The sequence below is a fragment of the Cebus imitator genome, unplaced genomic scaffold (assembly GCF_001604975.1).
Source record: "Cebus imitator isolate Cc_AM_T3 unplaced genomic scaffold, Cebus_imitator-1.0 Scaffold237, whole genome shotgun sequence".
Lineage (NCBI taxonomy): Eukaryota > Metazoa > Chordata > Mammalia > Primates > Cebidae > Cebus > Cebus imitator.
In genome coordinates this window covers 1,759,768-1,786,398 of record NW_016107552.1, presented here as the reverse complement: position 1 = coordinate 1,786,398, position 26,631 = coordinate 1,759,768, and the positions used below count along the sequence as shown (strand labels likewise).

The 26,631-nt window shown below is 45.8% G+C and overlaps 3 protein-coding genes across 7 annotated transcripts in view; 1 reads left to right on the top strand and 2 right to left on the bottom strand.

Annotated features, from left to right (window-relative positions):
- Positions 1–5,045, bottom strand: part of HPS4 (HPS4 biogenesis of lysosomal organelles complex 3 subunit 2) — a 30,445-nt gene extending 25,400 nt beyond the window's left edge. Inside the window, exons 1-3 of one of the 3 annotated variants that reach the window (XM_017498053.2) lie at positions 4,946–5,045; positions 2,921–3,439; positions 314–404 (exon numbers count right to left, since the gene is read on the bottom strand). In XM_017498053.2, the coding sequence (XP_017353542.1) occupies positions 314–404; positions 2,921–2,961 (132 nt within the window). In that variant the 5' untranslated portion in view covers positions 2,962–3,439; positions 4,946–5,045. Of the gene's footprint in view, positions 1–313; positions 405–2,920; positions 3,440–4,866 lie in introns of all 3 variants that reach the window. The other 2 variants (XM_017498054.2, XM_017498055.2) reach the window with 2 other exon arrangements.
- On the top strand, positions 5,014–13,582 carry SRRD (SRR1 domain containing). 2 transcript variants are annotated; one of them, XM_017498057.2, is made up of 7 exons: positions 5,042–5,239; positions 7,181–7,221; positions 9,734–9,993; positions 10,095–10,193; positions 11,702–11,856; positions 12,689–12,734; positions 13,123–13,582. In XM_017498057.2, exons 1-7 carry the CDS (start codon positions 5,073–5,075, stop codon positions 13,330–13,332), a joined length of 978 nt encoding a protein of 325 aa, XP_017353546.1. In that variant the 5' UTR covers positions 5,042–5,072; the 3' UTR covers positions 13,333–13,582. The 2 variants fall into 2 exon arrangements, with proteins under 2 accessions (XP_017353545.1, XP_017353546.1); XM_017498056.2 differs by lacking the exon at positions 7,181–7,221 and having other exon boundaries at positions 5,014–5,239; positions 13,123–13,504.
- Positions 12,903–26,631, bottom strand: part of TFIP11 (tuftelin interacting protein 11) — a 22,888-nt gene continuing 9,159 nt past the window's right edge. Inside the window, exons 6-14 of one of the 2 annotated variants that reach the window (XM_017498049.2) lie at positions 24,744–24,871; positions 23,012–23,164; positions 20,193–20,720; positions 19,957–20,063; positions 18,133–18,301; positions 17,485–17,728; positions 16,385–16,527; positions 15,727–15,892; positions 12,903–14,001 (exon numbers count right to left, since the gene is read on the bottom strand). In XM_017498049.2, coding sequence (XP_017353538.1) covers positions 13,646–14,001; positions 15,727–15,892; positions 16,385–16,527; positions 17,485–17,728; positions 18,133–18,301; positions 19,957–20,063; positions 20,193–20,720; positions 23,012–23,164; positions 24,744–24,871 — 1,994 coding nt within the window. In that variant the 3' untranslated portion in view covers positions 12,903–13,645. The remainder of the gene's footprint in view (positions 14,002–15,726; positions 15,893–16,384; positions 16,528–17,484; positions 17,729–18,132; positions 18,302–19,956; positions 20,064–20,192; positions 20,721–23,011; positions 23,165–24,743; positions 24,872–26,631) is intronic. The other variant, XM_017498050.2, reaches the window with a different exon arrangement.

The window sequence follows — 26,631 nt, the reverse complement described above, 5'->3', positions numbered from 1 at the left end:
TGGGATTACAGGTGTGAGCCACCGCACCCAGCTGAATATAAACTTTTAAAAACTGAGCTGATCAAAAAATGGGGGCTAGAGGGAGGCAGACAAAAATCATGCTGGAAATAGAAAGCCAAAGACGATGTAAGTGCTGAGCTCCCTGGAAATTTTAAGACCAGAACAACAAGAAATAGTACAACTAAAATAAGACAGTCAAAATGTCAATGTCTGGATTAGCCAAACTGTCCTAATCTAAACCCTAAACTTGTGAGAAGTCACCACTTAGAGGCACTGGGATCCCCACTGAACAGTAAAATGCTGTGTGGCTTACCTGGGAAGGATAAAAATAACAAATGCCAGCTCGTGTTGGATCGCCTTCTTCCTTTACCTTGGAACCATCGTAAAGAAAAAAATAATTCCACCTGGCAAGAGAACAGAATGGAGCCATGTTTCCTTTCATCCAGTGATCACGGCATTTAAAACACAGCTTCCTTTTTCCCAGCCTGAGGAGGGCTCATTACTGTGTTTGAAAGCCTTCAGGTGGCCCCAGAGAAGAAAGAACCCCAGTAGCTACAAATTAGATAAAACTGTTCTGTAAACGCAGGAAAGTCAAACTAAAAATATGCCTCTATCCAGCCGTCAGACCATCTGCCGGAGAAGACATGAGTAGCTAGAGGAAAAACGAGGCGCCCACAATGACTGCTCTTATTTGAAACACTGAACCTTAACCATACAACCACATGGTCTGATACACTGTCTTTTAAGGCTCTGGTAACAAATTAAGTTAAGGATGTTATTAGATGGACTCCTCATAAGTGCTGAGCATAAAGATTTCCGGAAATAGCCCTTCTACTAGGAATTCACGCATTCACTTAACAAACATTTGCTAAGGGCCCACAGTGTGCTTCACGTTTGCTGAGCAAACATGCAGTTTCAGTGCAGGATTGTGACTCCATAAATCCGTAACAGGGGGAAAACGGGCCTATGAGAACTTACAGAGAAACTTTGAACTCTCTACCACACACCTCACCCCGTATCACTCAAGCACACTTCCTCATTAACCTCCTGATTCCCTCAGCCCAGAGAAAGCTCTTTCTTCTGAATTTCCATGACCCTCTATTGTTCCCTAAAGACCCTTACAAACTACACTGTAACATAACTATAATTACTTAATGTTATTATCTGATTACCTCTTTAAGACCATAAAACAAACACCTCAAAGGCCGGGTCTCCATTTTGTTTTGTTTTGCTTTTACAGACAGGGTCTCACTTTGCAGCCCTATAGGCTGGAGTGCAGTGGTTCAATCACGGCTCATTGCAACCTCAACATCTCAGGCTTAAGCCATCCTCCTGCCTCAGCCTCCCAAGTAGCTGGACTACAGGAGCATGCCACCATGCTCGGCTAAATTTTTAAAAAAATTTTGTGCCAGGCGCCATGCCTCATGCCTGTAATCCCAGCACTTTGGGAGGCTGAGGCGGGCAGATCACCTGAGGTCAGGAGTTCGAGACCAGCCTGACCAATATGGTGAAACCCCGTCTTAATTTAAAAAAAAAAAAAAAAATTTTTTTTAAAAAGAAAAAAAAATTTTTTTTGTAGAAATGAGTCTCACTATATTGCCCAGGCTGGTCTCAAATTCCTGGACTGAAACAATCCTGCCTTGGCCTCCCAAAGTGCTGGAATTACAGGTGAGAGCCACAGAGCCTGGATGGACCTGTTTTACTTCTAACTCTCTGAAAACGCATTTATGAGGCTAAAGCATAAAGGAGCAATGGGACCAATCTGTTACCTGCTTTCTTCTCCCCCGGATCTAGTCCCTCTCTGAGGCCTCCCTCTGTGGCTCCCACCTCACCTTCCTGATGAAAAAGCACCAACTCAGGTGGGCACAGTGGCTCACACCTATAATCCCAGCACTTTGAGAGGCCTAGGCAGGAGGACTGCTTGAGCTCAGGAGTTCAAGATTGGCCTGGATAATATGGTGAAACCCCATCTACAAAAAAAATAGACAAAATTCGCCAGGCATGGTGGTGTGTGCCTGTGGTCCCACTGACTTGGAACACTGAGGTAGAAGGATCACTTGAGTCTGGGGGGGTTAAGGCTACAGTGACCTGAGATCACGCCACTGCACTCTGGCCTGGACGACAGAGCAAGACCTTACCTCAAAAAAAAAAAAAAGAAAAAAGCACCAACTTGGTCTCTGGCACTGTCCACTTTCCCAAGACCTAGGGCTGAGTGTACAACTGGTTGCAGGGTAGGCTTAGATCAAAAAGCCTCAAAAAAGTTTCAAAGCCAACTCAGAAGCTCCACGTGCACCCCATCCTCCTGTCTCCACGTTCTCTGGGTGAAAGCATCCCTGCTTGTGCAGGCACATAAAAGAAAACTTGGCTGTCATTTTGAACTGCTCCAGCTTTTTGATTCTCACATAAATCATCAGTCACTAAATCCTGCTAATTCTAGCTAAACCTGCTTTTCACTTTCATCTCCTCCATGACTGATGTTTGCTAAACCTAATTATGAAACAGGATATACGCATTTAGGGTTGAGAAGGGAAATGGGATTCAGACAGACATTGAGTAACACCCTTCAACAGCCAGTCTGGCCAAACCTCTTCTCATGGTGTAATTTTCAACTGCAACCATTCCTCACCTCTGCAATACCCACATTATCATCAAAGCTGGCTGCAAGATCAGGCTGTGGCTATCTTTTCTACCATCTCCCAGCAATGTCAGACTCCTTCAAACATTGCAAGACGCTTGCAAGGTTAAAACACATTAGCTTTGGAGAGAAATGGCTCACGTGTTGATTCAGCTGCTCTGAGGAAAGTGGCATTTTTATTATCTTAATAAAATTAACACAATCTGGCTGGGGATTTTCAATGAACCCCAAAAATCGACCCAGCAGCCCAGCAAAAGCTGTGCCATGGCAGGCCCTGGTACTCACCACGAGGCTGACTTTGTCTCTGTGGAGGCGGAGGCGGCCATCTACTTAGCAGTCATCCTCGTTCTCTTCACCTAGGTTTTCTTTTCCAGTATCACTTCTTTCTACCCAGCTGTGACCGTTCCTCTATCCCGCAGTCCAGTGAATCTAGATGTGGCAGGTTTCAGTGTTTTCAGTCACAACTGCCACTTGGTTAGTTTTCACTCAGCACGTAAAGTGCCACTTCCTTTCTTGCAGGTTCTTCGGTTTCATGAATATTTCTATGCCTCTTTCAACTCGCAGAGGAACTGTAACAAAGAGAATCCCAGCAGAAAAGCCAAATCCATTCATCTGGCTCCCTGAGCGTCACTGTGGCTGTCTACAGAACAACCTCTTCAAGCTCTTCTCCAGGAAAGCCAACAGTGGGAGATGCATGCTAGAGCTGGTGTTCTAAAGAAATTTCTAGCTTGTCTGGTTCAAACCCATCCTGAAGATTTTATTAAAAGTTTTGAAGTTTCCAGTTCAAACATCAGTGCCTTGGCTCTGAAATAAACACAAAGAATAGACATTTCAGAAACTCGTGAGAGTGCATGTGACCTAGCAGGATTAAACGAATAGTATATTTCAAAAGAACTTTCTGTAAGGGTGACAATGATGCTTCAAAATCAAAGAGGAAGGCTTGCAGACTTCAGAGTAAGGGCTTTAGTTTCTCGAACAGTTAAGGGACACACACCACAAGGCTCACAGAAGATCAAATCAAACGATAGGGTGAAGACGCTCTGGGTGTGGACAGCTATACAAATAAAGCGGTTGCTGTGGTAATAATGGAACCCAAATTAAGGAACTGTCATCTTGACAGTCCAAAAGTAACCTGAACGTGAAGAATTCCAGAGCAGGGCAAGTTTCTAAAAAATAAAGAGAACTTTATCACATGGCTTTCAAACTTCCACCAGAGAAAGACAACTCAGTGTATCATGGAATTTCAGTCGGAAGGAACCCTGGCATTATTTACTGTATTCTCTTGGACTCTGTCCCAAAATTACCTTGGGCAGCTCTCCTTTACACCCTCCAGAGATATGCGGTTCACCACGTTACATTTCTCCTTCCTCCTTCCACCAAACTAAAATCTGCCTTCCAAATTTTACATCTGCCTCCCACTAGCTAGTCTGGGTAACACTCTCCAGGAAAGCAAAAAACAAGGTCTAATTTTACCATCTGACAACTTGGTCACTTCAAAACTATTGTCTAATTCCTATTGTCACTTTCTCCAAGCTTAATGCCCTAGCAACATGGTCTCAAATGCTTGCTCACCATTCTGCAATTTGTGGGAACACAACGCAGTTTGTTAAAGTCTCTAGAGACGACCCCCACTGAATATTTAACGGACTGTAAAATCGCTATTTCTTCTCAGCTCTAGATATTTTGGATTGGGTCTCCACGGGACCATACTCATTGTATTCTATGGAGCATATCTGGGTGCCTGTGGAGGGGGCATCTCTGTTCCCAGAACCAAGGACAGCAGCCTAAAACGCCCCATCAATGTCCCCAGAGGACTGGGCCCCCCTACTACCGAAGGTCCTCTCTTATCTCTGAAAGGTCCAGAAGAGGCCAATAACGGCCCTGGCGTAGGCACCGCCATCGGAATGTGAGCAGAAAAGGCTCTGGTAGCCTGGGAAGTTGTAGTAACAACCTGGGGGAGGGGCTGGTGATAGCAGTATGGGAAATAGCCTCGGTGGGGCAGCAGGGCTGGAAAAGGGACGCTAATGGCTGGAGAAGGGCCAGGACGCTGCCAGACACAGCCCCCGGGGCGCAGGCAGCGATCGGTGACAGCACGAGGGCTTTGCGGTGTCTGGCCCCAGCTCCGGGGGACTGGGAAACGGTGGGCGAAGGCCCAAGGAGGGGTCTGGTCACGCTCCCGGCTGGGGGCCCGCCCCTCGGTATCCCAGCGCCTCCGAGCGCTGCCCACCCACCGGAGTACCCTGGCATCCCAGTGCTCGGGGTTTGGGACTCCGGACCCGGAATGCGGGCGGCGGCTGGACGGCCGCGTACCTGAGAGCACGGTAGAGAGGCCTTAGGTCACGCGCCGCCCCGCCTACCGCGCCCTCTTGCTCCCGGCGAGTCAGCGCGCGGCTATGACGTACATGAGTGCGCCGCGCTCGGCTGACGTCAGAGACCAATGGCTGCCGCCGCAGCTGCCGCGCCGGAATCCTGGCAGGCGGCTGGTCAGCCGAAGAGGCGCTCGGCGGCGCGACGGCCACGGCGGAGGCAGGCGGCGCTCCGGAACCCCGAGGCGGAATTCGAGGCTGACAGCGGAGTCGTGCTTCGTCGCATCTCGGACGCTGAGTGAGTGCGGGATCGACCCTGGTGGAATCTTTGCGCCCATGGGCAATTCTGAGCCACAGTCTCGCCATCTATAAAGTGGCAATATAATGCACACCCTTTAAGGGGTTATTGTGAGGATTTAACGTAGGTAACGAGCTCATTAAAGATCTGGATTATAGTAAACGCTCACTTGAAGGTTGTCTTCCCTGTTACAGCTGCGTGACCTTGGGCAGCTTATAATCTCTGTGCCTCAGCTTTCTCATCTGTGAGATGGGGACGAAAATAATACATACTTAGGTTTGTTTTGAGGATTCAATGAATTAGTAAATGGAAACCATTTTCTGGCACGTGATAAGCACAGTGCCAATGTTTGCTATTAACATTATGTCGATGTTGGTATTATTGGTGGTGGTAACACGAGGGCAGCAACATGAACACGTGATTGCTGTCATGATCAGGCAGCTGCTGTGTACCTGACACTGGCTTAATCATTCTACACACTATGTTAAACATTGCAGGCACGCTAGGACGCTGGTAGCTCAACTGAATCTCAAAGAGACAGATAAAATGTATAGAACCAGATTTCAAACCCAGGGCTTTGTGATAAAAACCAGTGCTTCCAGCTCTCCATTATGCTGGATGCTTATCCCAGCCCAGATTCTCACATACTTTGCTCCGTACCTTAGAAAGTACATAGAGAGTGCCTAATACAGAGGAAACACTCAATAAATGTTACCTATGATTGTTATTTAGTATTATTGCCTTTATTTGCAATTCTGTTTAGGGTCAAGAAATAACAGCTTTAGTTAGTATTTCACCATCTGAAGGGCCCTCACAAGGGAAGAAATTAGATTTAATTTTGTGTGCTCCTTTCCCCTAGAATTAGGATCAAGATTCAGTAATGACCCAGAGTTTACTTGTGAAAAGAAAGTTGCTGACCATTTGGCTCGGCCTGAACAAAAAGGACCTGCAATTCTTTTTAAGCTCTCAGAGGGTGCCAGTGCGAGTGAATGTGCCTGGGGGTTTGGAGAACTCGAGGTGCTTTTCATATCCCTTGACATTGTCACTATTTCCTCAACTGCTTCAGTATTCCCCAGGAGCTCCCTGCTTCTCCCAACACCCAAGTGTGGTACAATCACCATTGCCTGAGTATTGGGCCAGCATTTTACATGCTTATCTATGTACGCATTTACCAGTTCATAAAGCATTCCCGTGTACATCAGAACTCTCTCCTTTACCCTCTGTGAAGAACGTCCAGCAGCCTCTGGGCCGACTTTCAATTCTCTGTACTCCTTTCTGAACCACATAATCACTATCTCTGGCTGTGGCTTGTCAGTTTAAATCCAGTTGATCTTAATTCACTGTTGACTTTGTTCTGCTCTGAGTCTGTAAAACCAGTTGACTTGAATAAAGAAAGCCCAGATACTTGCTTTTGTCTCTTTACTTTCCCCTTAGAACTATTTATAATAACGAAGACCATTTATTGAGTACTTGCTATGTCACTGTGCTAAGAATATTAACCCTTTTGTTTTCATTATATATTACAATGTAAATGTTAACCCATTTTATGCCTCTAAACTCCTCCATGTTGGGAATGATTTTTATCCCCATTTTAGAGATGAGGAAACTAAAGCTCAGAAAGGCAAATTCTGAGCATTTAACAACCATTTATTAAGCTGCAGTTCTATGCTAGGCTCTGTTGTAGACTGAGAATAGACCCAGACCTCTCTGAGAACCAAAAACCTGCTCCAGTGTCCTCTCTCCTGCAGTCTCTGAGCCCCAGCAGTATGTGCCCTGGCTCTGGACATGTTCAACATATATCCCCCTGCTGTCAATTGGTAAGGGTGGGCCATGCATTGCAGGGCATCTCATTCTCTATTCATTCAGGTCATGATCAGGAAAGTTAATGTTGGGGCAGCCCTGAAATGAATGGGACATAACTGTGCCATTTTTTCTCAACAGGAAGGACCTGCTTATCTCTGATTTCTGGAGTTCAGCACTAGGTGGGTACCACCTGGCCAAGGGTAGGGGTTGTAGGGCCGAAAGGAGAATCAGTCCTCATTTGAGGACATTTTGCTTCACAGCGGGATCGCTTGCTGGGTACTAACCACCCCCCCCTTACAACTGGGTGTCTTTTGGCACTTAATTCTGACCCTCAGTTTCTTGATCTGTGAAATAGGGATAATGTGTATATCCTGTAGTTTTGAGAACTGAACCTGTGTAGCTAAATGCTGGCCTGCTGTATACAAGGCAATAAATGTTGTCATTATTATTGCTGAAATTTATGTTTATCCTATTCCTTTTCCATGATATTACAATGTAGCCTTTTTCTCATGCAGTTACAATCTCCTCCTAAACATGGTGGAGACTGTTTGTTATTGCTTAAAATATTATGTTGTGGGTGGCAACATAATATTTATGCATGGAATGGACATACCATATCATCTTTATTGAGGGACATTTAGTTTTCTACCTTTGTTTTTCAGTTATTATTTTAGAGCAGAGTCTCAGTCCTCACCCAGGCTGGATGAGGTGCAAACTTAGTTTGCAAACTATGTGCAAACTATGGTGCAAACATAGTTCACTGCAGCCTCTACCTCCTGAGCTCAAGTGATCCACCTCCAGCCTCCCAAAGTGCTGGGATTACAGGCATGAGCCACCACACTCAGCCTTTTTAAATTATTATACATAATTTTGGGATGAGCAACTTTATGCATAAAGCTTTTACCAAACTGAGGATGATCTTCTTAGAATATATTCCCAGAAGTGGAATTCAATGAAAAGCAGTGACCAACTCGATGTCCATTGTCAAGTTATCCAAAATGTTTTCACCAATTCTTCTATCACCAATTCTTCTATCAAAACTGAAGAGCCAGTTTTTCATGCAAACTTTCCTGGCCTAGGGTCTTATTTAAAGATATCTTCGCTGGTTCCTTTTTTTTTTTTTTTTTTTTTTNTTTTTTCAGCAAAGTAGCTGCTGTTCTTGTTCTGGATCCTTTTATTTTGTATTTGAGACAGTCTCACTGTGTTGCCCAGGCTGGAGTGCAGTGGCGTGATCTCGGCTCTTTGCAATCCCCACCTCCTGAGTTCAAACAATCCTCCTTGCCTCAGCCTCCTGAGTAGCTGGGACTACAGGCGGGTACCACTACCCCTGGCTAATTTTGTATTTTTGAAGAGATGGGGTTTTACCATGTTGGCCAGACTGGTCTCGAACGCCTGACCTCAAGTGATCACCCCACCTCGGCCTCCCAGAGTGCTAGATTACAGGTGTGAGCCACTGTGCCTGGCCCTTTGCTGGTTTCTTAAGTGAAAAATTGGTATCTTATTTTTGGAATGCACGGCTTTTTTGTTTTGCTAAATTCAGTACCACTACCATAAAAGGAGGGACAAGAGAACCTACCTCTACATGAGAAGACTTAAACAGAGTATTTTTCATTAGGCTCTTGAAGCCCCAACCTACCTTTCCTTTAAACTCTTTACACATTCAGTGTTCCTACTTTTAGCCATTTATAGTGTGATTTTGAGAGGTATACTCCATCCTTTGTTATAACTTTATTTTATTTTGAGACTGAGTTTTGCTCTTATTGCCCAGGCTGGAGTGCAATGGAGCGATCTTGGCTCACCACAAACTCCGCCTCCCGGGTTCAAGCGATTCTCCTGTCTCAGCCTCCTGAATAGCTGGGATTACACGCATGCGCCACGAAGCCCAGCTAATTTTGTATTTTTAGTAGAGATGGGGTTTCTCCATGTTGGTCAGGCTGGTCTCAAACTCCGGACCTCAGATGATCCACCCACCTTGGCCTCCTAAATTTAAAGTGCTGGGATTACAGGCATGAGTCACCGCGCCCAGCCTATTTTATTTTAAAGATGGAGTCTTGCTCTGTTGCCCAGACTGAAGTGCAGTGGCATGATCTCGGCTCACTGCAACCTCTGCCTCTGGGGTTCAAGCAATTCTTCTGCCTCAGCCTCACCAGTATCTGGGACTATAGGCATGTGCCACTACGCCCGGCTAATTTTTTGTATTTTTAGTAGGGATAGGGTTTTGCCATGTTGGCCAGCCTCGTCTTCCCTGACCTCAGGTGATCCACACATCTCAGCCTCCCAAAGTGCTAGAATTACGGGCATGAGCCACCGCACCCAGCCAGTTACAACTTTAAAAGTATGAATTTCAGAGCATAGTCTACATTTACCAGGAGCCTCTTGTTAAATTAGAATGAGTTCCCATTAGAGTTTTAGATGGAAACTGCTGTGAATGAAACCCAACTTCTGCTTACAACATTCTCTTGGGTTTTGGACCATGAGAGTCCAGGGGTTGGGACAGCCTGTCAGTGGTGAATGTGACTGTATGTCCTGGCATGTTTGGGAATGTGGTTGGCAGCTTTTCTCTCTGAAAAATGGAAACCTTTTACTGCCCTGATCTCTTTCTTCCCAAATCTGTGAACTTCTTTTATGGATGATTTGACTCACAGGGTCAGAGCATACCCTCTAACTGCACTTGGGGGCCTGCCCTTTCAGAAACCATCAATAAATGTCTCACAAAACATCTGGAACAGCTCAAGGCCCCTGTGGGGACTCTTTCGGACACCTTTGGAAACCTGCATCTTGACTCATCGCCAGATGAGTCAGATGTGGCCCCTGACTCTATCCCAGGAGGGACCCTGGGCACAGGAACCTGCCTTTGGAAGTGTGTGTGTTACGGCATTGGGAACTTTGCCACCTGCATCATTGCTAGAAACCAGCTAACGTTTTTGCTGCTTTTGTTGGAGAAGTGCCAGGTACATTTTTGGATTCATTTTCATCTCCTCCTCCTCTGGTCTTGTACATGGGTGCACACAGATGTTTGGGTGGAAGTAAACAACTCATTCTTTCCTTCTAGATTCCCAGAAGTCACTGTTGGGTGTATGACCCTCTGTTCAGCCAACTTGAAATTGACGTACTTAACACCCTTGGTGTGACTGTTCTCAGTGAGAACGAGGTAAGTGGATTAAAGGGGAGCAGACTGACCCCAGGCTTTGCCTGTGGACACCAGCATTCTTGGCAATGGTAGCCATTCCTCTTATCGCTCGCTCACTTTTGCAATGCCTGAAAGATGTAACCAGCCAATCAGTTACCTACATTTTGGCTTGTGTTGTGCCTATCAGGAAAAAACTACACAAATAGCATGAACCAGATCACTTTAGATCTGCACTACTTCTGTGAGAATTATTTGTCTGGAAGTTATGCCAACTTGGTATTTGCTGTTGCTATTGAAAAATAAAAGTCTGGGTGCCTCAAGTGAGGTCTTTCTGGATTTTACCCTGTCCCAGGGAGGTATAAAGGGGGACGCAGCAGCCCTCTTTGATGCCATAACCCAGTCAAACCCATAGCACCTGGCTGTGCGTTGTGGATTAATTCTCTGCCCACATTTGCACCCCCCAAAATAGCTGGGATTTGACATTTCTGAGACCTGTGGAATAAAGAAATGCATCTCTCAAGCCCAGGGCCAAGGCCAGTATAAGCAAATCCCTCCGATTTCGGTTTTGTATTGTCTTGGGGATTAGAATCATTTGATTCCTGTGTGTGTCCTGAAACTGCCATCTTATTGCTTATTATGTATGAAAATTTGGCTCAGTTGAGACAAGAATCATTCCCTGATTTTGGCAAGGTCTTAAAATACTGTCAGTCAGTTCAGATCATCTTTCTGGGTGCCTGCTCTATGCTAGGCAGGGAGCTTTGCCAAGACCAAGATAAATGGGAGCCAGTCTCTGTGTTCTGGGAGCTGGTGCTCACATCAGGGCATGTGACCTGTATGTAAGTAAATGAGGCATGAAACAGTGAGGCAGAACCTTTTACTAGGAACTGAGACAAGAGAGGTGTTTGGAGGGATGGACAAAGGTTTCCTGGGTCTGCGCAGGGCTTCGAAGGTCCACCAGGAGTTTGCTGGTGGGACAGAACCAGGATTGCAGGCAGCTGTGCAGTGCTGGCTGTTCAGGAAACCATTGCCAGTTTAGGCAGGCCAGAGGTGGGCAAGGGTCAAAGGGCCTTATGTTCCCTGCTAGTTTGGCTGTAGAGCCGTGATTCCCAGGAGGGGTGATTGTGCATCAGGGACATTGGAAGAGGACTTAGTTATGACGCAGATCTATAGGAAGTGACACAGGAAACATGGGTTACTGAACATGGTGGGAAATATACCGGGGAAGTAACATCACCATCCCTCCTGCCCTTGCCATGATGGACCCAGGACGCCCCTCCATTAGTGCATTGTGTTCGTACATTTATTAAGTAAACATGAGTTCTTTCGGGGCATCATGATTTCCTGACTTTTTAATCCTGTAATGGTATAGATTTCATATACAACTGTAACTGTTCCACAATCAAAGTGAGCTTTTTCCCATTTGATCCTTTAGCTTGTCTCATTATTAACCCCATCCTTACCTCTCCCTCACCTTGCTATAAAGAAGAGGTTGTGGGCATGTTTACATCTGTGAATATTTCCCTTCCCAGGAAGGGAAACGGAGTATTCGCGGGGAGGCTACCATCTTTTACATGCTCCATTGTGGGACGGCCTTGTACAACAATCTTCTATGGAGTAACTGGTCAGTAGATGCCCTTTCTAAGATGGTCATCCTTGGGAACAGTTTCAAAGGACTGGAGGAGAGGTAAGCCTGAGAATGCTGAGATTATGTCAGGCCCTGAGGTGAAACTCATACCTCAGATTGACCCACAAGCAGAAAACGTTTCCTTGACGATTCCATACTGGGAAATGCTTTTCCATAGGGAACTGGTTGAAGGGTTAAAGATAAGAGATGTCAGAACCCTGATTCAAGCTATGAAGCAAGTTAAGGAGTCTTTTTGCCACGATTTCCTCCCTTCCGTTATGATACACAGAAATGCTTTTGAAAACAGGGAAAGCTACTTCATTCCTCTGCCTACAGATCCCATATCCTCATTGTTTCACAGTGCTTAGATGTCTGCCCAGTCATTCCCTTGATGAAATAGGCACAATTACTGGGGTATTTGCTTCTATTTATTTTAATTCATTTATTTTATTTTACTTTTTTGAGATGGAGTCTCACTCTGTCCCCCAGGCTGGAGTGCAGTGGTGTGATCTCAGCTCACTCCAACCTGTCTCCCGGGTTCAAGCGATTCTCCTGCCTCAGCCTCCAGAGTAGCTGGGATTACAGGCACACACCAGTATGCCCAGCTGATTTTTGTATTTTTAGTAGAGACAGGGTCTCACCATGTTGGCTAGGCTGGTCTTAAAGTCCTGACCTCAAATGGCCCGTCTGCCTCGGCTTCCCAAAGTGCTGGGATTACCGTGCCTGGCCCACATTTCCAACTATTTAACCTACTCCACATCTTGAGTTTTTTCTGGAATTCTTACTGTACTTCAGTCATCTTGCCCTTCTGTATGTCTTAAGTTGAATGAAACTATCCTCATACCTCCTAATCATGTCTTTTGTTTTGTTTTTCTTGTTTTTTAATTCCTAGGTTATTGGCAAGGATTCTGCAGAAAAATTATCCCTACATCGCAAAGGTATCTATCTGAATAAAGGGGTTGGGATGGAAAAGCGTGTGAAACAGTGAAGAATTCTATCTTTACACGCGTATGAGGAAGCTCAGGGACTAAGTGACACTCGTGTTCTGTCAGTGAGCTCACCGCACGCGTCTGTGTTCCAGAAAGCTTTGACACTTAATGCATCTCTTAGTTTTTTTCCTTATTTCCTTTATTCTCAGTATCATAGTCCATGATATCCACTGTCCTTGGGGCAACCAATTCATTGTGCAAAGCATTTAAATTGAAATATCCTCTTTGTTATTTTTTTAAAAAGGAAAGCGGGGATAACAAGTAACATGGAAATTTAACCCAAAGAGTGGGGATTACTGTGACTATCAAGTTTTCACGCTTGAATTTTTCTGCTCAGATTTTAAAAGGACTGGAGGAGCTTGAGTTTCCTCAGACTTCACAGTACATGGACATGTTTAATGATACCTCCATCCACTGGTTCCCCGTACAAAAGCTAGAACAGCTCTCCACAGATACTTGGGAGTTTCGGGAGGAACCAGATTATCAGGACTGTGAGGACCTTGAAATCATCAGGAACAAGACAGAAGATCCTTCAGCTACTGACTGAACTCACTGTCATTTACTCATTGTTGGCTGAGGTAGAGACTAAAGGGAAGGCTGCCGTGGACAAACTACAGGGAACTCCTTTGCCAGGAATTCACATCAACTCGGCTGTCCTGTTCTGAGGACGATACCCCACATAATTGGTATAAAGGTGCACACACTGCTAAGTGATCGTCCCGTTTTGCATCCTTCCCTTGTGACCTGGCCTGATGTGGAGTATCTCTGGAATAGAGAAGTTACCCTGTTGAAGGTGATCTAAAATATTGTTTATTCACAACACATGCCGCTCAGGTACAAGTCTCTGGACCTGCCACAGTTCACTTGGCCATATCGATCAGGCTCTGCAGTGAGGTGGGCACCCAGGTCTTCTCGCCCTGGACAAAGACCACTCCCCGGTCGATGTAGATCACAATGCGGCCAAAGGTATAGAGCTGCTTCCCTTCGTGTCGCTTCCCAATGATGGGCATGAAGACAATGTTGTGCTCCTCAGCCTTGGTCTCAATGAGGTCCTTAAAGTTCATGGGCACAGAGCTGGTGGCCACACCAATGCCCCTCTGGGCCATGTTCTCGGCCTCCCGCCTCTCCTGCATGGCCTCGTACTGGAAGTCCTTCCTCCGCTCCGTGTGGGTGAGATAGGCAATGTTCTCCCGTGCTCCCGGCTGCATGTAGGCCCCTGACAGATACAGAAGGTAGGGCGGTGAGGACAGGTGCTTCCAAGTGTATGGCAGTTGACCCTGACTGGCCCAGGTCTGGGTGTGCCACAGTGCTTGTAACTCACTGAAGGGCAGCTCTGCCTCAAAGATACAACTCTGGAGGGAGTTTAGACAACTGGCCACTATCACATAAAAACTGGAAAGTTTCCAGCTAGTAGCTAGAAACCAAAGAGATTATTAAATATTCATTTTAAAATGAAGTATCTGCAAGGGATTTCTTCTTTGAGAGATGGAAACGGCCGGGCACAGTGGCTCACACCTGTAATCCCTACACTTCGGGAGGCCAAAGTGGGCAGATCACAAGGTCAGGAGTTCGAGACCAGCCTGGCCAACATGATGAGACCCCATTGCTACTAAAGATACAAAAAATTAGCCAGGCATGGTGGCGCATGCCTGTAATCCCAGCTACTTGGGAGGCTGAGGTAGGAGAATCACTTGAACGTGGGAGGTGGAGGGTATAGTGAGCCGAGATCATGCCACTGCACTCCAGCCTAGGCAACAGGGTGAGACTCTATCTCAAAAAAAAAAAAAAAAAAAAACCTGGAAACATTAACAGAGATTCGCCACCCACTCTTCTGTTTCCACTTCACACCACAAAAGAGGCAGCTTTTAGTACCTTAAAAAACATGGCCCATACTGGCCTTATTTTAACTTACCCATACAGGTCCCCCATCCTGAAAGACACATGTTTTTGGGGAGCTGAGATGGGTGTTTAAAGGATAATACAAGTGCTAAGTGCTAATTGAGAGGTATGCAGGGAACAGTTTTGGAAGCATGAGGCCAGGAGTAGCTAAGGAAGAGTTTTTAGAAAGACCTTGATAATTACAGAAGCAGAGAAGTATACTTTATCTGTGTTTTCACAGAATATGCTAACTATTAAATAACAAGAATTAAAGACCCAGGAAATAGAAATTCCAGTTCTAACTGCCACTCTTTAACTATGTGACCTTGAACAGGCTCTTAGCCTCGCTGGGCTTATCTGTAAAACAGACTAGGATGATCCCATTTCAATGCTGTGAATTGGCTAATGAGCAACACTGGAGCACAGGACTGGCTGAAATAGGCTCCCAGATGTAGAAATGTAAACATACTTTCATTTACTTGCGATCTAGGCAGAATGGCTTCCCTAGAACTTGGGAATAGATATAGTACATGAACAGTAAACTGTTTTTGACAACACAGGCACCACCTATTGAAAGCTACACACAAGCGTGAACGCAATCCCCCTTTTAGCCTATGCAGTAGATCTTACTGCTTTACAGGTAAAATGGGGGTGATAAGGGCTGAGCAATCACCAAATGTCAGTCCATGTGTCCAACTCCTCACTGTAAGATGTGCCATCGGAGCAGCATGCTCAGGGCTGGCTGAGCAGAAGCGTGGATGAGCCTTAAAAGGCCACACAGCACAATGGTTAAGAGGGCAGGCCCTGGGGTTAGACTGACATCATCTGACAGCTTAAGTCAGTCTCCACTCAGGAAGATGCCCCTCAGTCATGGTAGCCTGGCAGTGGGTGCCAGCTGACCAGGTACCCCAATCAGCACAGTGAGAGTCTGTCACTATGTGCAGAAGTGTGACCTACGGTTTAGGCTGCCTAATGGAACCAGAAAACTCTGATTCTGTGTCATTTCTGTGTGTAAAATCTGAAACTTGGGGCCAGGACATCCAGAATGGGAATCCTCACTTACCAACGTTGGAGGACACCGCCCGGTTCATGATATCAAGTGCTTCGTTAAATTTGTCCTTGACAGATGGATGTGCCAGCACTTGGTCTGAGAACATAGACTTCCAACCCAGGTACCACTTGGTGATCTCCTCATAATTTGGACTGTTACTGAGCCAGGAGCACAGCACCTGCCAAAAAGAAAAATTACTTGCATCCATGATGGCAACAAATGAAGGCAAGATTTCCAAAGGGGCCATTTGTTTTGTTTTGATCCTGCTTCTACAGCCTAGTAACACTATTCTACAGGGATTTATAGTAGCTAAATGGTGTAGCACTTATGAATGTGGATTTGGAGTCAGCCTGGTGGCTAAAGTGCCCCTGCAGTAAACTCTCTCAGCCTAGGCTTCCATGTCTACACAACAGGGATACCACAGCCTACCCCATAGGGGTGCTGGGAGGAACCGAGATAAAGCAAATGAAGTGCTTGGAACAGCCTCTGATACATGACAAATGTCCAATAAATAAATGGTGCCCACTATTAAGATGATCTAACTCATTCCTACCCTACCATGCAATTTATTTTCATTATGGAATTGTACCTGCAGCCAGGCCTGGGAAGAAAATTAACTTAATCCCCTCTCAGTTCCCTCACCCAGAAAACCAAGCAAAACAAAGTGTACCTGCAGCCACTTGGGGAAGAAGTGCTTTTCAAGAAGTCCCACCAGGCTAGAGACAGAGATCATTCCTTCCCAGTCGATCACCCAGTAGAAAGCATCCATGTGCTGCTGGTGGGGGTTAATGACTAGCTCACCAAGACACATCCCTGGAAGAGAAACCCGGTCTGTAAGGCACAGCTTTAGTACCAGCAAAGCCACAGAAGCACAGAGAGCAAAGACAATGTCCGTTTTCTTCTCAGCTCACAGCGACCTCCGCCTCCCAGGTTCAAGTGACTGCTGTGCCTCAGCCTCCTGGGTAGCTGGGAGCACAGGTGTGCACACTGTGGCTGGCTTTTTGTATTTTTATTAAAGACAGAGTTTTGCCATGTTGTCCAGGCTAGTCCCAAACTCTTGGCCTCAGGTGATCTGCCCACCTTAGCCTCCTAACGTGCTGGGATTACAGGTATGAGTCACAGCTCCTGGCCTTTTTTTTTTTTTTTTTTTTCCCAAGACGGGGTCTCACTGTCACCCTGGCTGGAGTGCAGTGGCAGATCACGGCTCACTGCAACCTCTGCCTCCCAAGTTCAAGCCATCCTCCTGCCTCAGCCTCCCCTAGTAGCTGGGACCACAGGCACGTGCCACCAGGCCTGGCTAGTTTTTGTGTTGGTAGAGATGGGGTTGCACCACGTTGTTCAGGCTTTAATCTGCTTTTAAAGGTAAAATTTAAGCTCTTGACATAGCAATTCTTAAAAAAAATATATATATATATATTTGCTAACCCAGAAATAACTCCTATAACCTAGAGTAAAATACCACGGAAATTTCAGAGCTCCAATGGCTGTCCTGTTACCAGAAGCCAAAGCCAAGCAGGAAAGCCACAGGGCACAGAGTCCAATATTGTCACTGTTGACTATTAGTCACTGTTGTAAATAAACAGTAGAAAGGACCCAAGTTACATTTATGTTCAGCCTCTGCACAAAAGGGTAGCTTTTTCACAGTGAGGAATATTGTGTACTAAGCACTTTCACGAACGCAAAGGCTATGTTTTAAATCATCACCGCTGACCACAGAAACCAGGGCACCAAGGCTGCTGGACGTGGAATGCATTTTCCCCATGTCCTTACCCAGCTTGGGCACTATGTTTTTGACCATGAATGCTTCCCAGGAGCCAGGAGTGAAGACGTCCTTCCAGGGCTGGAGGATGAGCTTTGCAGAGGAGTCACTGGGGTGCCACTTCTGCAGGGCGCTGGACAGCTTGCTACGGATGGGAGAATACAGCGGCTCCAGCCGTGCCTGCATGAGGGGCAGCCATGGGTGGATCCAAGAGTGGATGGGAACAGTGTCTGTGAGTGGGTTCCAGTTTTCCACCTGCAAAGTAGGGAGAAGAAACAATTGATGCCACCTGCGGGGCAGTCGCATGCATCCCTGTGTGGTTAAAGGCAAGAGCTGCCCTTGGAGGAGGCCCCATGCTCTTCTAGCCAAGGTCTACAGTCCTTTGTACGTTGCCAAACAAATATGTCCATTCATTTGTATTACATGTCAGAAATAGCACAGTTCTAATTTTAATGAAGAAATCAAGAAAATGACTTCTTTCCTGAGGGTTGCCTGGGGAAAAAAGTGCTGAGAAAAAGGCTGGAATTAACACTATAGACCCATAGTTGGGTTGACAAATTCTGTTAATTCCAGGCGTTTTAACAGCACTGAGATAATGAAGACATAGACTGTCCCTGTGGTTAGTGAAGACAGCTGTTTCCCCATGACTCTCACCCCACCTCCTTCTGCAGCTTGGGGAAGATGAGTTGGTCCAGTATGTTATCTAAGATCCACACAGGAATAATGTGCACCCAACTATCCAGAAAGTCCACCATCGGGTCACAGTTTCTTGGCTGCCACTGGGTGACGATATTTCGAACGAAAGGCATCCAGACTTCCCATATCAACCTATGGGAGAAAGGCAGAGAGCGGGCTGGTTAATTACACTGATTGTTTTCATGTACACCACCACCACCTGCCTCTCTAGAATCAGAAACAAAAATGCAACAGCATGGAAATCCAATCAAAGGAAACCGTCAGGCCAGTCACCATACTGGCCAGACCTGAGCCTGCCTCTTCCTTGTTCTCGTGACTGTCCTCTCAACCTGAGGCCTCAGTCTCCTAGGTAATGCCTGCCCACCTGGCAGAGCTGCTTTAGGGTCACAAGGGCCTCTTCCCAGGTATCAAGTGCTTTCGCACCTACAGACTTCACACATCAGCTCACACCTCACCCTCTAATATCTCAGCTTCAACGTCACCTCCTCTAAGACCACTGTCCCAACCCCCGTCTCAAGTAGGTCACTCCTGCAATTCTCTACTGTGGTACCTGGTGTGCATCCCACCTTTATTTGCTCACTACCTTATTTCCCATCTGCCTTTTCTGCTGTGCTGTAGAAAGAGGCTGTCTGCTGTATTCCTAGGGTAAGCCCAGCACCTAGCACAAGCATGATACTCAACAAATATTTGACAAGTGTCAGCTGAATTCATGGCGAAGTATAATAGTATAACCCCTACGGAAAACAGTGTGGAGATAAAGGACTAAAAGGACTTCCACCATTTGATCCAGCAATGCCACTACTGGGTATCTACCCAGAAGAAAAGAGGTCAGGGTGCAGTGGCTCACGCCTGTAATCCCAGCACTTTGGGAGGCTGAGATGGGCAGATCATGATGTCAAAAGATAGAGACCACCCTGGCCAATATGGTGAAACCCCGTCTCTACTAAAAATACAAAAATGAGCTGGGCGTGGTGGTGTGCCCCTGTAGTCCCAGCTATTCAGGAGGCCGAGGCAGGAGAATCTCTTGAACCCAGGAGGCAGAAGTTGCAGTGAGCCAAGATCGCGCCACTGCACTCCAGCCTGGTGACAGAATGAGACTCCGTCTCAAAAAAAAAGTCATTATACGAAAAAGATACTTGCTCAGACAAGTATCTATGCACCTATATATACACATACACATATATATATATGTATGTGTATGTGTATATATACGTATATACATATATATATATATATATGTGTATGTCTATATATAGTGGAATACTACTCAGCCATAAAAAGGAAAGAATTAATGGCATTCACAGCAACCTGGATAGGACTGGAGACTATACTCTAAGTGAAGTAGTAACTCAGGAATGGAAAACCAAACATCCTATGTTCTCACTCTTAAGTGGGAGCTAAGCTATAAGGATGCAAAGGCATAAGAATGACACAATGGACTTCGTGGACTCAGGGGGAAAGGGTGGGAGGGGGTGAGGGATAAAAGACTACAAACTGGGTTCAGTGTACACTGCTCAGGAGATGGGTGCACCAAAATCTCACGAATCACCGCTAAAGAACTTACTCATGTAACCAAACACCACCTGTTCCCCAATAACCTATGGAAATAAAAAATTAAAAAAAAAAAAAAAATGAATTCATGGCCAAATGAATGTAAATTCCTAAACAGTGTCAGCATGAGCAGAGAAATAATCAAGGCCAGCGGTGCTGCCTTCACCCACCTTCAGCAGTCCTTCCCAACACCCCAGAAGAAAGCAGCTGGAGTGCAGAGCCCTGCCCTGCGTTACCTGTGAAAGGCATCTGCTGAGAGGTCCTGTCCGCCATGGGACAAGAGCTGGTCGTTCTCTAGGAGGCTTTTCCATTTGGAGATGATCTCGGTACCATAAGTGCAGTCCTGGGGAGAAAGGTGAAGCAGATGAGGGGCAGTGGCCTCTCCAGCCCGCCCTGCCTGCCAGACCATCTCATCAAGCAAGGGCAAGCCCAACTGAGAGGCAGGGATAGGTTGATTTTCCCAACAACTCACTTTGAGGGGATCCCACTCCTTGAAGTACTCCTTCATGAGTGGATAGACGATAGCCACGGCGAGGTCCACACGGTCAGACATCCTGTACTCCTCATAGTACTTGTCCTGCAGGGTTTCAAAGATGCGGGCGCACTCGTCCAGGGTGAGGGGGTTGCTGCAGTCGGGCTGCATCCGCCGCTCGCACTCCTCCACCATCTCCAAGACCTTGCTGAGGTTGGAGATGACGCGCTCCTCATGGTCCAGGACCTCGGTCATCTTCTCCAGCTCATGGAAGAGGTTGACCACCATGTCCCGCTCATACTGTAGCTGCCGGTCATTCTGGATGATCTCCTGCTCGGTGAGGTCGATGAGCAGCTGCAGGTTGTGCTCCAGCTCGGGCAGCGCGAAGCCCGGGGCCTTGGCCTCTTTGCCAGACTGCGGCAGCTGCTGGGACTGCAGCGGCAGCCCGTCATCGGGAACGTTGTGCTTGTGGCTGATCTGACTGTAGCTGTAATAGACCTTCTGCTCTCGGCCTGTCATGTCGATGACCTTGAAAACGTAAAGGGACGAAGGTTAACACCACTGCAGCCCTGTGAAACACACAGCTGAGCCCAGGGGAAGGCCTCATGGCAGGGGAAGTGTGTAAAGACCACATTATTCAACACAGCGATAGAAGGGCAGTGTTTCATAAAGTGGGATCCGCACTGTCCAAGCCTAAAGGAGACTTCCAGGGACAAAATCAGATGCAGCAAGCAGTTCTAGATTGGATCACTTTGAACAAGCCAGAGAGATGGAAAAGATTTCTTTAGGAAAACATGAAATGTAAATAGGGACTGAGTATAGGAGATGTGAAAATACATTTTAATGGAAAAGTAGAAGCTGTACTGATCAGAGGAGATCACATACAATCAGAATATCACATTTTGGTTTTTAAAAAATGCATATAACCACAGACAAAGATCTAGGCTGTACAACAAGACCTTAACATCCAGTAATCTTAGGAGGATGGAAAATATTTTCTATGTTTTTGTCTATTTCCTAATTTTCTAAACTGTACTACACACTGCTATTGTAATAACAAAGTTGTTTTTTAAATTTTAAAACAAAACATACAAAAAACTAATTGAACAAAGGCAACCTAGGTAATGAGCTAATTCCAGTATTTTAGGAAAACGAGAAATCTGAATATGGACTACACTTCTGAAACAGAAAGATTCATCACAACTTTTTAAGTAAGAGTGTGATCCATGAACCACCAGCATTAGAATCATTGGAGGAAGAAAAGAGTCCTGAGGTCCAGTCTAGACTCAAAATTCCTGGGAGGTGCCTAGACACCCATATTTCTTACCAGGTCGTCCAGATAATATAACAGCACACGTCTGAGATCCACACTTTGAGGTCTATCACACTATATGTCCCCCAGCAAATCACAACAAGTAACTGTCACCATTGTTCTTTAACTGCTTGGAAACGTAATGGAAAACTTAATACTCTATATGCAAGTACAGTGACTGAAATTTAATCTATCTTTAAAAAAGAAAATATTCAATGCTGGCTAAAGAGCCCTGGGGACTCTCTCCTGACCTCCTGGTCACAGAGGGTTAATACAACCTTCTGAGTTTTTAAATGCCTTAAGTACTTTTGTATTTGACTTGGTGATTGCACATGTACATGTCTAGCCTTAGAAATGTCTGAAACAAAGACAAAGTTTTATACACAAAGTAACCTGCCAAAAACCCAAACTAAACCAGAAAAAAGCTAAACATCTAACAACGGAGGTAGGATCAAGTAATACAGTACAGTCACGCTCTGGAATTATGCACTCATTCTAAACACTTTGCACTGTGTTATTTTTTTATTTTTTTTTTTGAGACGGAGTTTCACTCATGTTACTCAGGCTGGAGTGCAATGGCACGATCTTGGCTCACCGCAACCTCCACCTCCTGGGTTCAGGCAATTCTCCTGCCTCAGCCTCCTGTATTTTTTTATTTTTTATAGAGACTGGGTTTTTACCATGTTTGTCAGGCTGGTCTCAAACCCATGACCTCGTGACTCACCTGCCTCAGACTCCCAAAGTGCTGGGATTACAGGCATGACCCACCACGCCTGGCTTGCACTGGGTTTTTAATAACAAGGATGTAACAACAATATTACATATTGAAAACTGAGTTTTTAATAATAAGAATAACAAGAATTCACTGATGTAAGCTCCAGAAACACAGGAAAAAACCATCATTTGGTTTACCACTGTAGGGCCAGGAAGAGTGCCTGGCAGAGAAGGAACTTGATATCCATCACCAAATATGGGAGTGTAATGAATGAGAACATGATATTAATACTATGTGAGCATGTTCCTATTCATTACACTCCCTCCCATAAGAAGTGAGAAAAGCAGGGTACCAAAAAATAAAAAAGAAAGCTTAGCTAGAAGAACCAAAAACCTTAGAAAATGCTCAGTGAGGGCCGGGCGCGGTGGCTCAAGCCTGTAATCCCAGCACTTTGGGAGGCCGAGGCGGGTGGATCACGAGGTCAAGAGATCGAGACCATCCTGGTCAACATGGTGAAACCCCGTCTCTACTAAAAATACAAAAAATTAGCTGGGCATGGTGGCGCATGCCTGTAGTCCCAGCTACTCAGGAGGCTGAGGCAGGAGAATTGCTTGAACCCAGGAGGCGGAGGTTGCGGTGAGCCGAGATCGCGCCATTGCACTCCAGCCTGGGTAACAAGAGCGAAACTCCGTCTCCCAAAAAAAAAAAAAAAAAAAAAAAAAAAAAAAGAAAATGCTCAGTGATTAATTTCGGGGTGTGGATCCTGTACCAGGTGTCCAAGGGCCCCCATACCTTGACTTGAGAAAGCTCCTTCTGGGGAGCAGTGAGCTTCTTGCTAATCCTGCCCTTGGCCTTCAACTCTTCCACAGTCTTGTAAGAGTATTTGGGCTTCTTCTTGCTTCCACTTGGGTCTTTCCTCCACTGGCTCAGCTCCTTCTGAAACTCCTGAACCAAAAGGATGCAGTCAGATGAAGCAGGGAATGACCACTTTTTACAACAGGTGGAGTAACTGAGACCACTAACAGATGTCACTAGATTCATCTACAGGTTCTGGATGAAGGAAGGAAAGGATGCACCTGCATGACACCAAAACTATCTAATGACGCTCCTTGATCCCACTCGTCCTCTTACAAATACTGAGGTTCAGAAGGCAGGTGCACCAGATGGGCGGGAGAAACAAAAATAGAGGAAACAACACGTATGAGCACCTACTACGGCAGGCTCTATGCAGGTTTTAAATGCACCTCATGTAAAACTTAGAAATGCAACGTAACGGATTTTTTAAAGTATGTAAAACCTTGTTTCTAACTTTAAAATGCAGATAAAGAAGCAGGCCCTAACTCTCAAAGCAAAGGTATCTCTTAAGGGGCTCTGCGAAACCTTTCTACAGGAGGAGCTTAGGCAAGCTTATCCAACCTGCAGCCCAGGCTTTGAATACAGCCCAACACTACCCTGTCAACTTTCTTAGTCTGACGGGAGTAGCGTCCAGCCCACAGAAGTTGGTTTTGGGGTTGTCATGATGTTTTCTCATACAGTGCTGGTTAAGACTTGTCATTTTTTTCTCTTCAAGTATCTACACATCTGGTTACTTTGGGAAAATCAGAGGATCAGGCAATACTGAGCCCACATTCTCATAAGCAACAACCACCTACAGCCGAATAAAGATTTACCTTCCAGACAGGCTACAGCCTCACCCCTGTGCCCCAGTCCCCACCACTCCTTATTGTCTGGCACCTGGCTCATCTTCCTTGCTTCTGTGGTGTGCCTGGCACCTGTGGACTTCTGAGAATCCCTGACTCAAGAGTGGTTAATCCTACATTATCAAATGACTCTTTCATCAAAAGGTCAGTAACATGAAGCGTAACATGTTTCTTTGCAGCATCCTGCGTTCCCCCATAAATTCACATGGGAAAAGAGTAATTCTTCAATCAACAGAGTTGGCCCCTTCCATCACTGGGGAAAAGGGACACACAGCTGCCAGTAGATGGCTCCCTGCTGCACTTGGGATGAAACCCAAGACCTAAAACTGGCTGTCATGGCCCCTCCTGTGGCCCGCCCAGCCCTCTGAAGGCACTTCCCCTCTGCTTTGTGTACCACCCTCCTGCCACAAGGGCTTCCTTTTTGGTTTAACCACCAAGCTCAGAGCCTCTCAGTGTCCTCTGGCTTCTCAGCTCACCCTTCCGCCAAGTCTCAACTGAAATGTTTCCTTTCTTGAAAGTTTTCCCTGACCAGCCTATTTATAAAAGTAGGTCACCACCGCCTTCCAACCCCCAAGCTTATTTTCAGTCGAGGCAGCCCCTAGCACCTTCTGCCATTTCAACTGCCACTTCCACACACGGCTGCCTGTTTACGCTCTGTCCGCCCTACGCTCTTTCATCACGGGGCCCCTAGCCCTCAGCCCAGTACCTAGCATACAGTACATAGACAATAAATATCTGAGGACTAACAGAAGGAAGGGATGAATGAACAGCCATTAAAAATGGCACAGGACACCACCCACCCATATCTCCTGACTTCCAGTTACCTCTTCAGCTTCTTCTTCTGAGTCAACCACAGGGAAGTCTTGCATGGACTGCGTGGTACGCTCAGATCCATAAGCCCCCACAGCACCTTTTCCTTTTCTCTGCTTGGCTTCGATTGGGTTAATGATACCTGATCAATTTCAGCAAAAGATAAAAAGAGTCTTAAGAATGCAGCAATTCATGTACGTCTGTCAGCCACTCAGTGAAATGAGTCTCTTGCTCATTCCACAAAATAACATGCTACTCAGGAAGAAGAGCTATTCTCTGCCCTCAGAACACTACTCAAGTCCTTGTGATTTGAAACTTCTGAGCATTTATGCTACCACAGAACAGTCTGCTAACTATTTATATCCCAAATAGTTTTCCATTTCCACTTGGATTGTTTTTTTCTTTTTTTAGATGGAGTCTTGCTCTGTCACCCAGGCTGGAGTGCAGTGGTGTGATCTTGGCTCACTGCAACCTCTGCCTCCCAGGTTCAAGAAATTCTCCTGCCTCAGCCTTCTAAGTAGCTGGGATTACAGACGCGTGTCACCACGCCCGGCTATTTTTGTATTTTTCATAGAGACAGGGTTTCACCATGTTGGTCAGGCTGGTCTCAAACTCCAGACCTCAGGTGATCCACCCACCTTGGCCTCCCAGTGCTGGGATTACAGGTGTGAGTTGCCATGCCCTGCTCCACTTGGATTGTTTTAGTGAACAGGAAGAAAACACCACATTTATAACTGAGAACTCCAGCATACTAAATTCTGTACTTCACTTCTTAGGAAGCCTCTATTAGGGAAAATGCAATAATTCAGATACTAAATTGATTCTGACTGAATATAAGACTCCTCACATATTTTACTTAGTAGTTTGTATCTCCTATGTTTAACTTTTTTAGTTTTTTTTTTTTTTTAACTTTTTTATAATAAGTTTAAGCCCTAGAAATAAATGTTGTGTTTTTCTCGTAAGAGTTTACGACCAGGACCGCAACATTTAAATGAAGATATTCCCCGCACTCCAAATTTTCCATCCCTGCCTCCCTTCCATTTAGTACTGTTGAAGTCTCAATTAAGAACTACCTCAGGGCCGGGCGGTTGAGCCCAGGAGGTTGAGGATGCAGTGAGCTATGATCAGCCATGCCATTGCACTCCAGCCTAGGTAACAGACAGAGTGAGACCTTGTATCAAACAAACAAACAACTGTCCCCTCATTCTCATTCAGTGTATCTTTATGGAAGTTCATGTATTTTTCACATACCTAATGTTTTCAACACATAACCTGGATTTCACTTTAGTAATTATTTAGAGGCCGGGCGGAGTGTCTCAAGACTATAATCCCAGCACTCTGAGAGGTTGAGGCAGGTGGATTACCTGAGGTCAGGAGTTCGAGACCAGCCTGGCCAAGACAGTAAAACCCCATCTCTACTAAAAATACAAAAATTAGCTGGGCATGGTGGCAGGCACATGTAATTCCTGCTACTCGGGAGGGTGAGGCAGATGAGTCACTTGAACCTGGGAGGCGGAGGTTGCAAGTGAGCCGAAATTGCACCATTTCACTCCAATCTGGGCAACAAGAGAAATTCCATCTAGAGGATACATTTGATTATATCTACTTGGCGATCACACATCGGAAATAGCTCAAGAAGAGGAAGGAATATTCCTGTGAGAAGAATCCAACTGTTTGGTTTGAATGGCTTTGGTCTCCAGAAGGTAAGACTGTGTTATCTTCTAGACGAAGATGGAGGTAACCAGTGCAGGATTTGCTCAGCCGGTTTTATATCCACATGGCTCTAGCTATTGAAAAAGCTACACACGGCCGGGCGCGGTGGCTCAAGCCTGTAATCCCAGCACTTTGGGAGGCCGAGGCGGGTGGATCACGAGGTCAAGAGATCGAGACCATCCTGGTCAA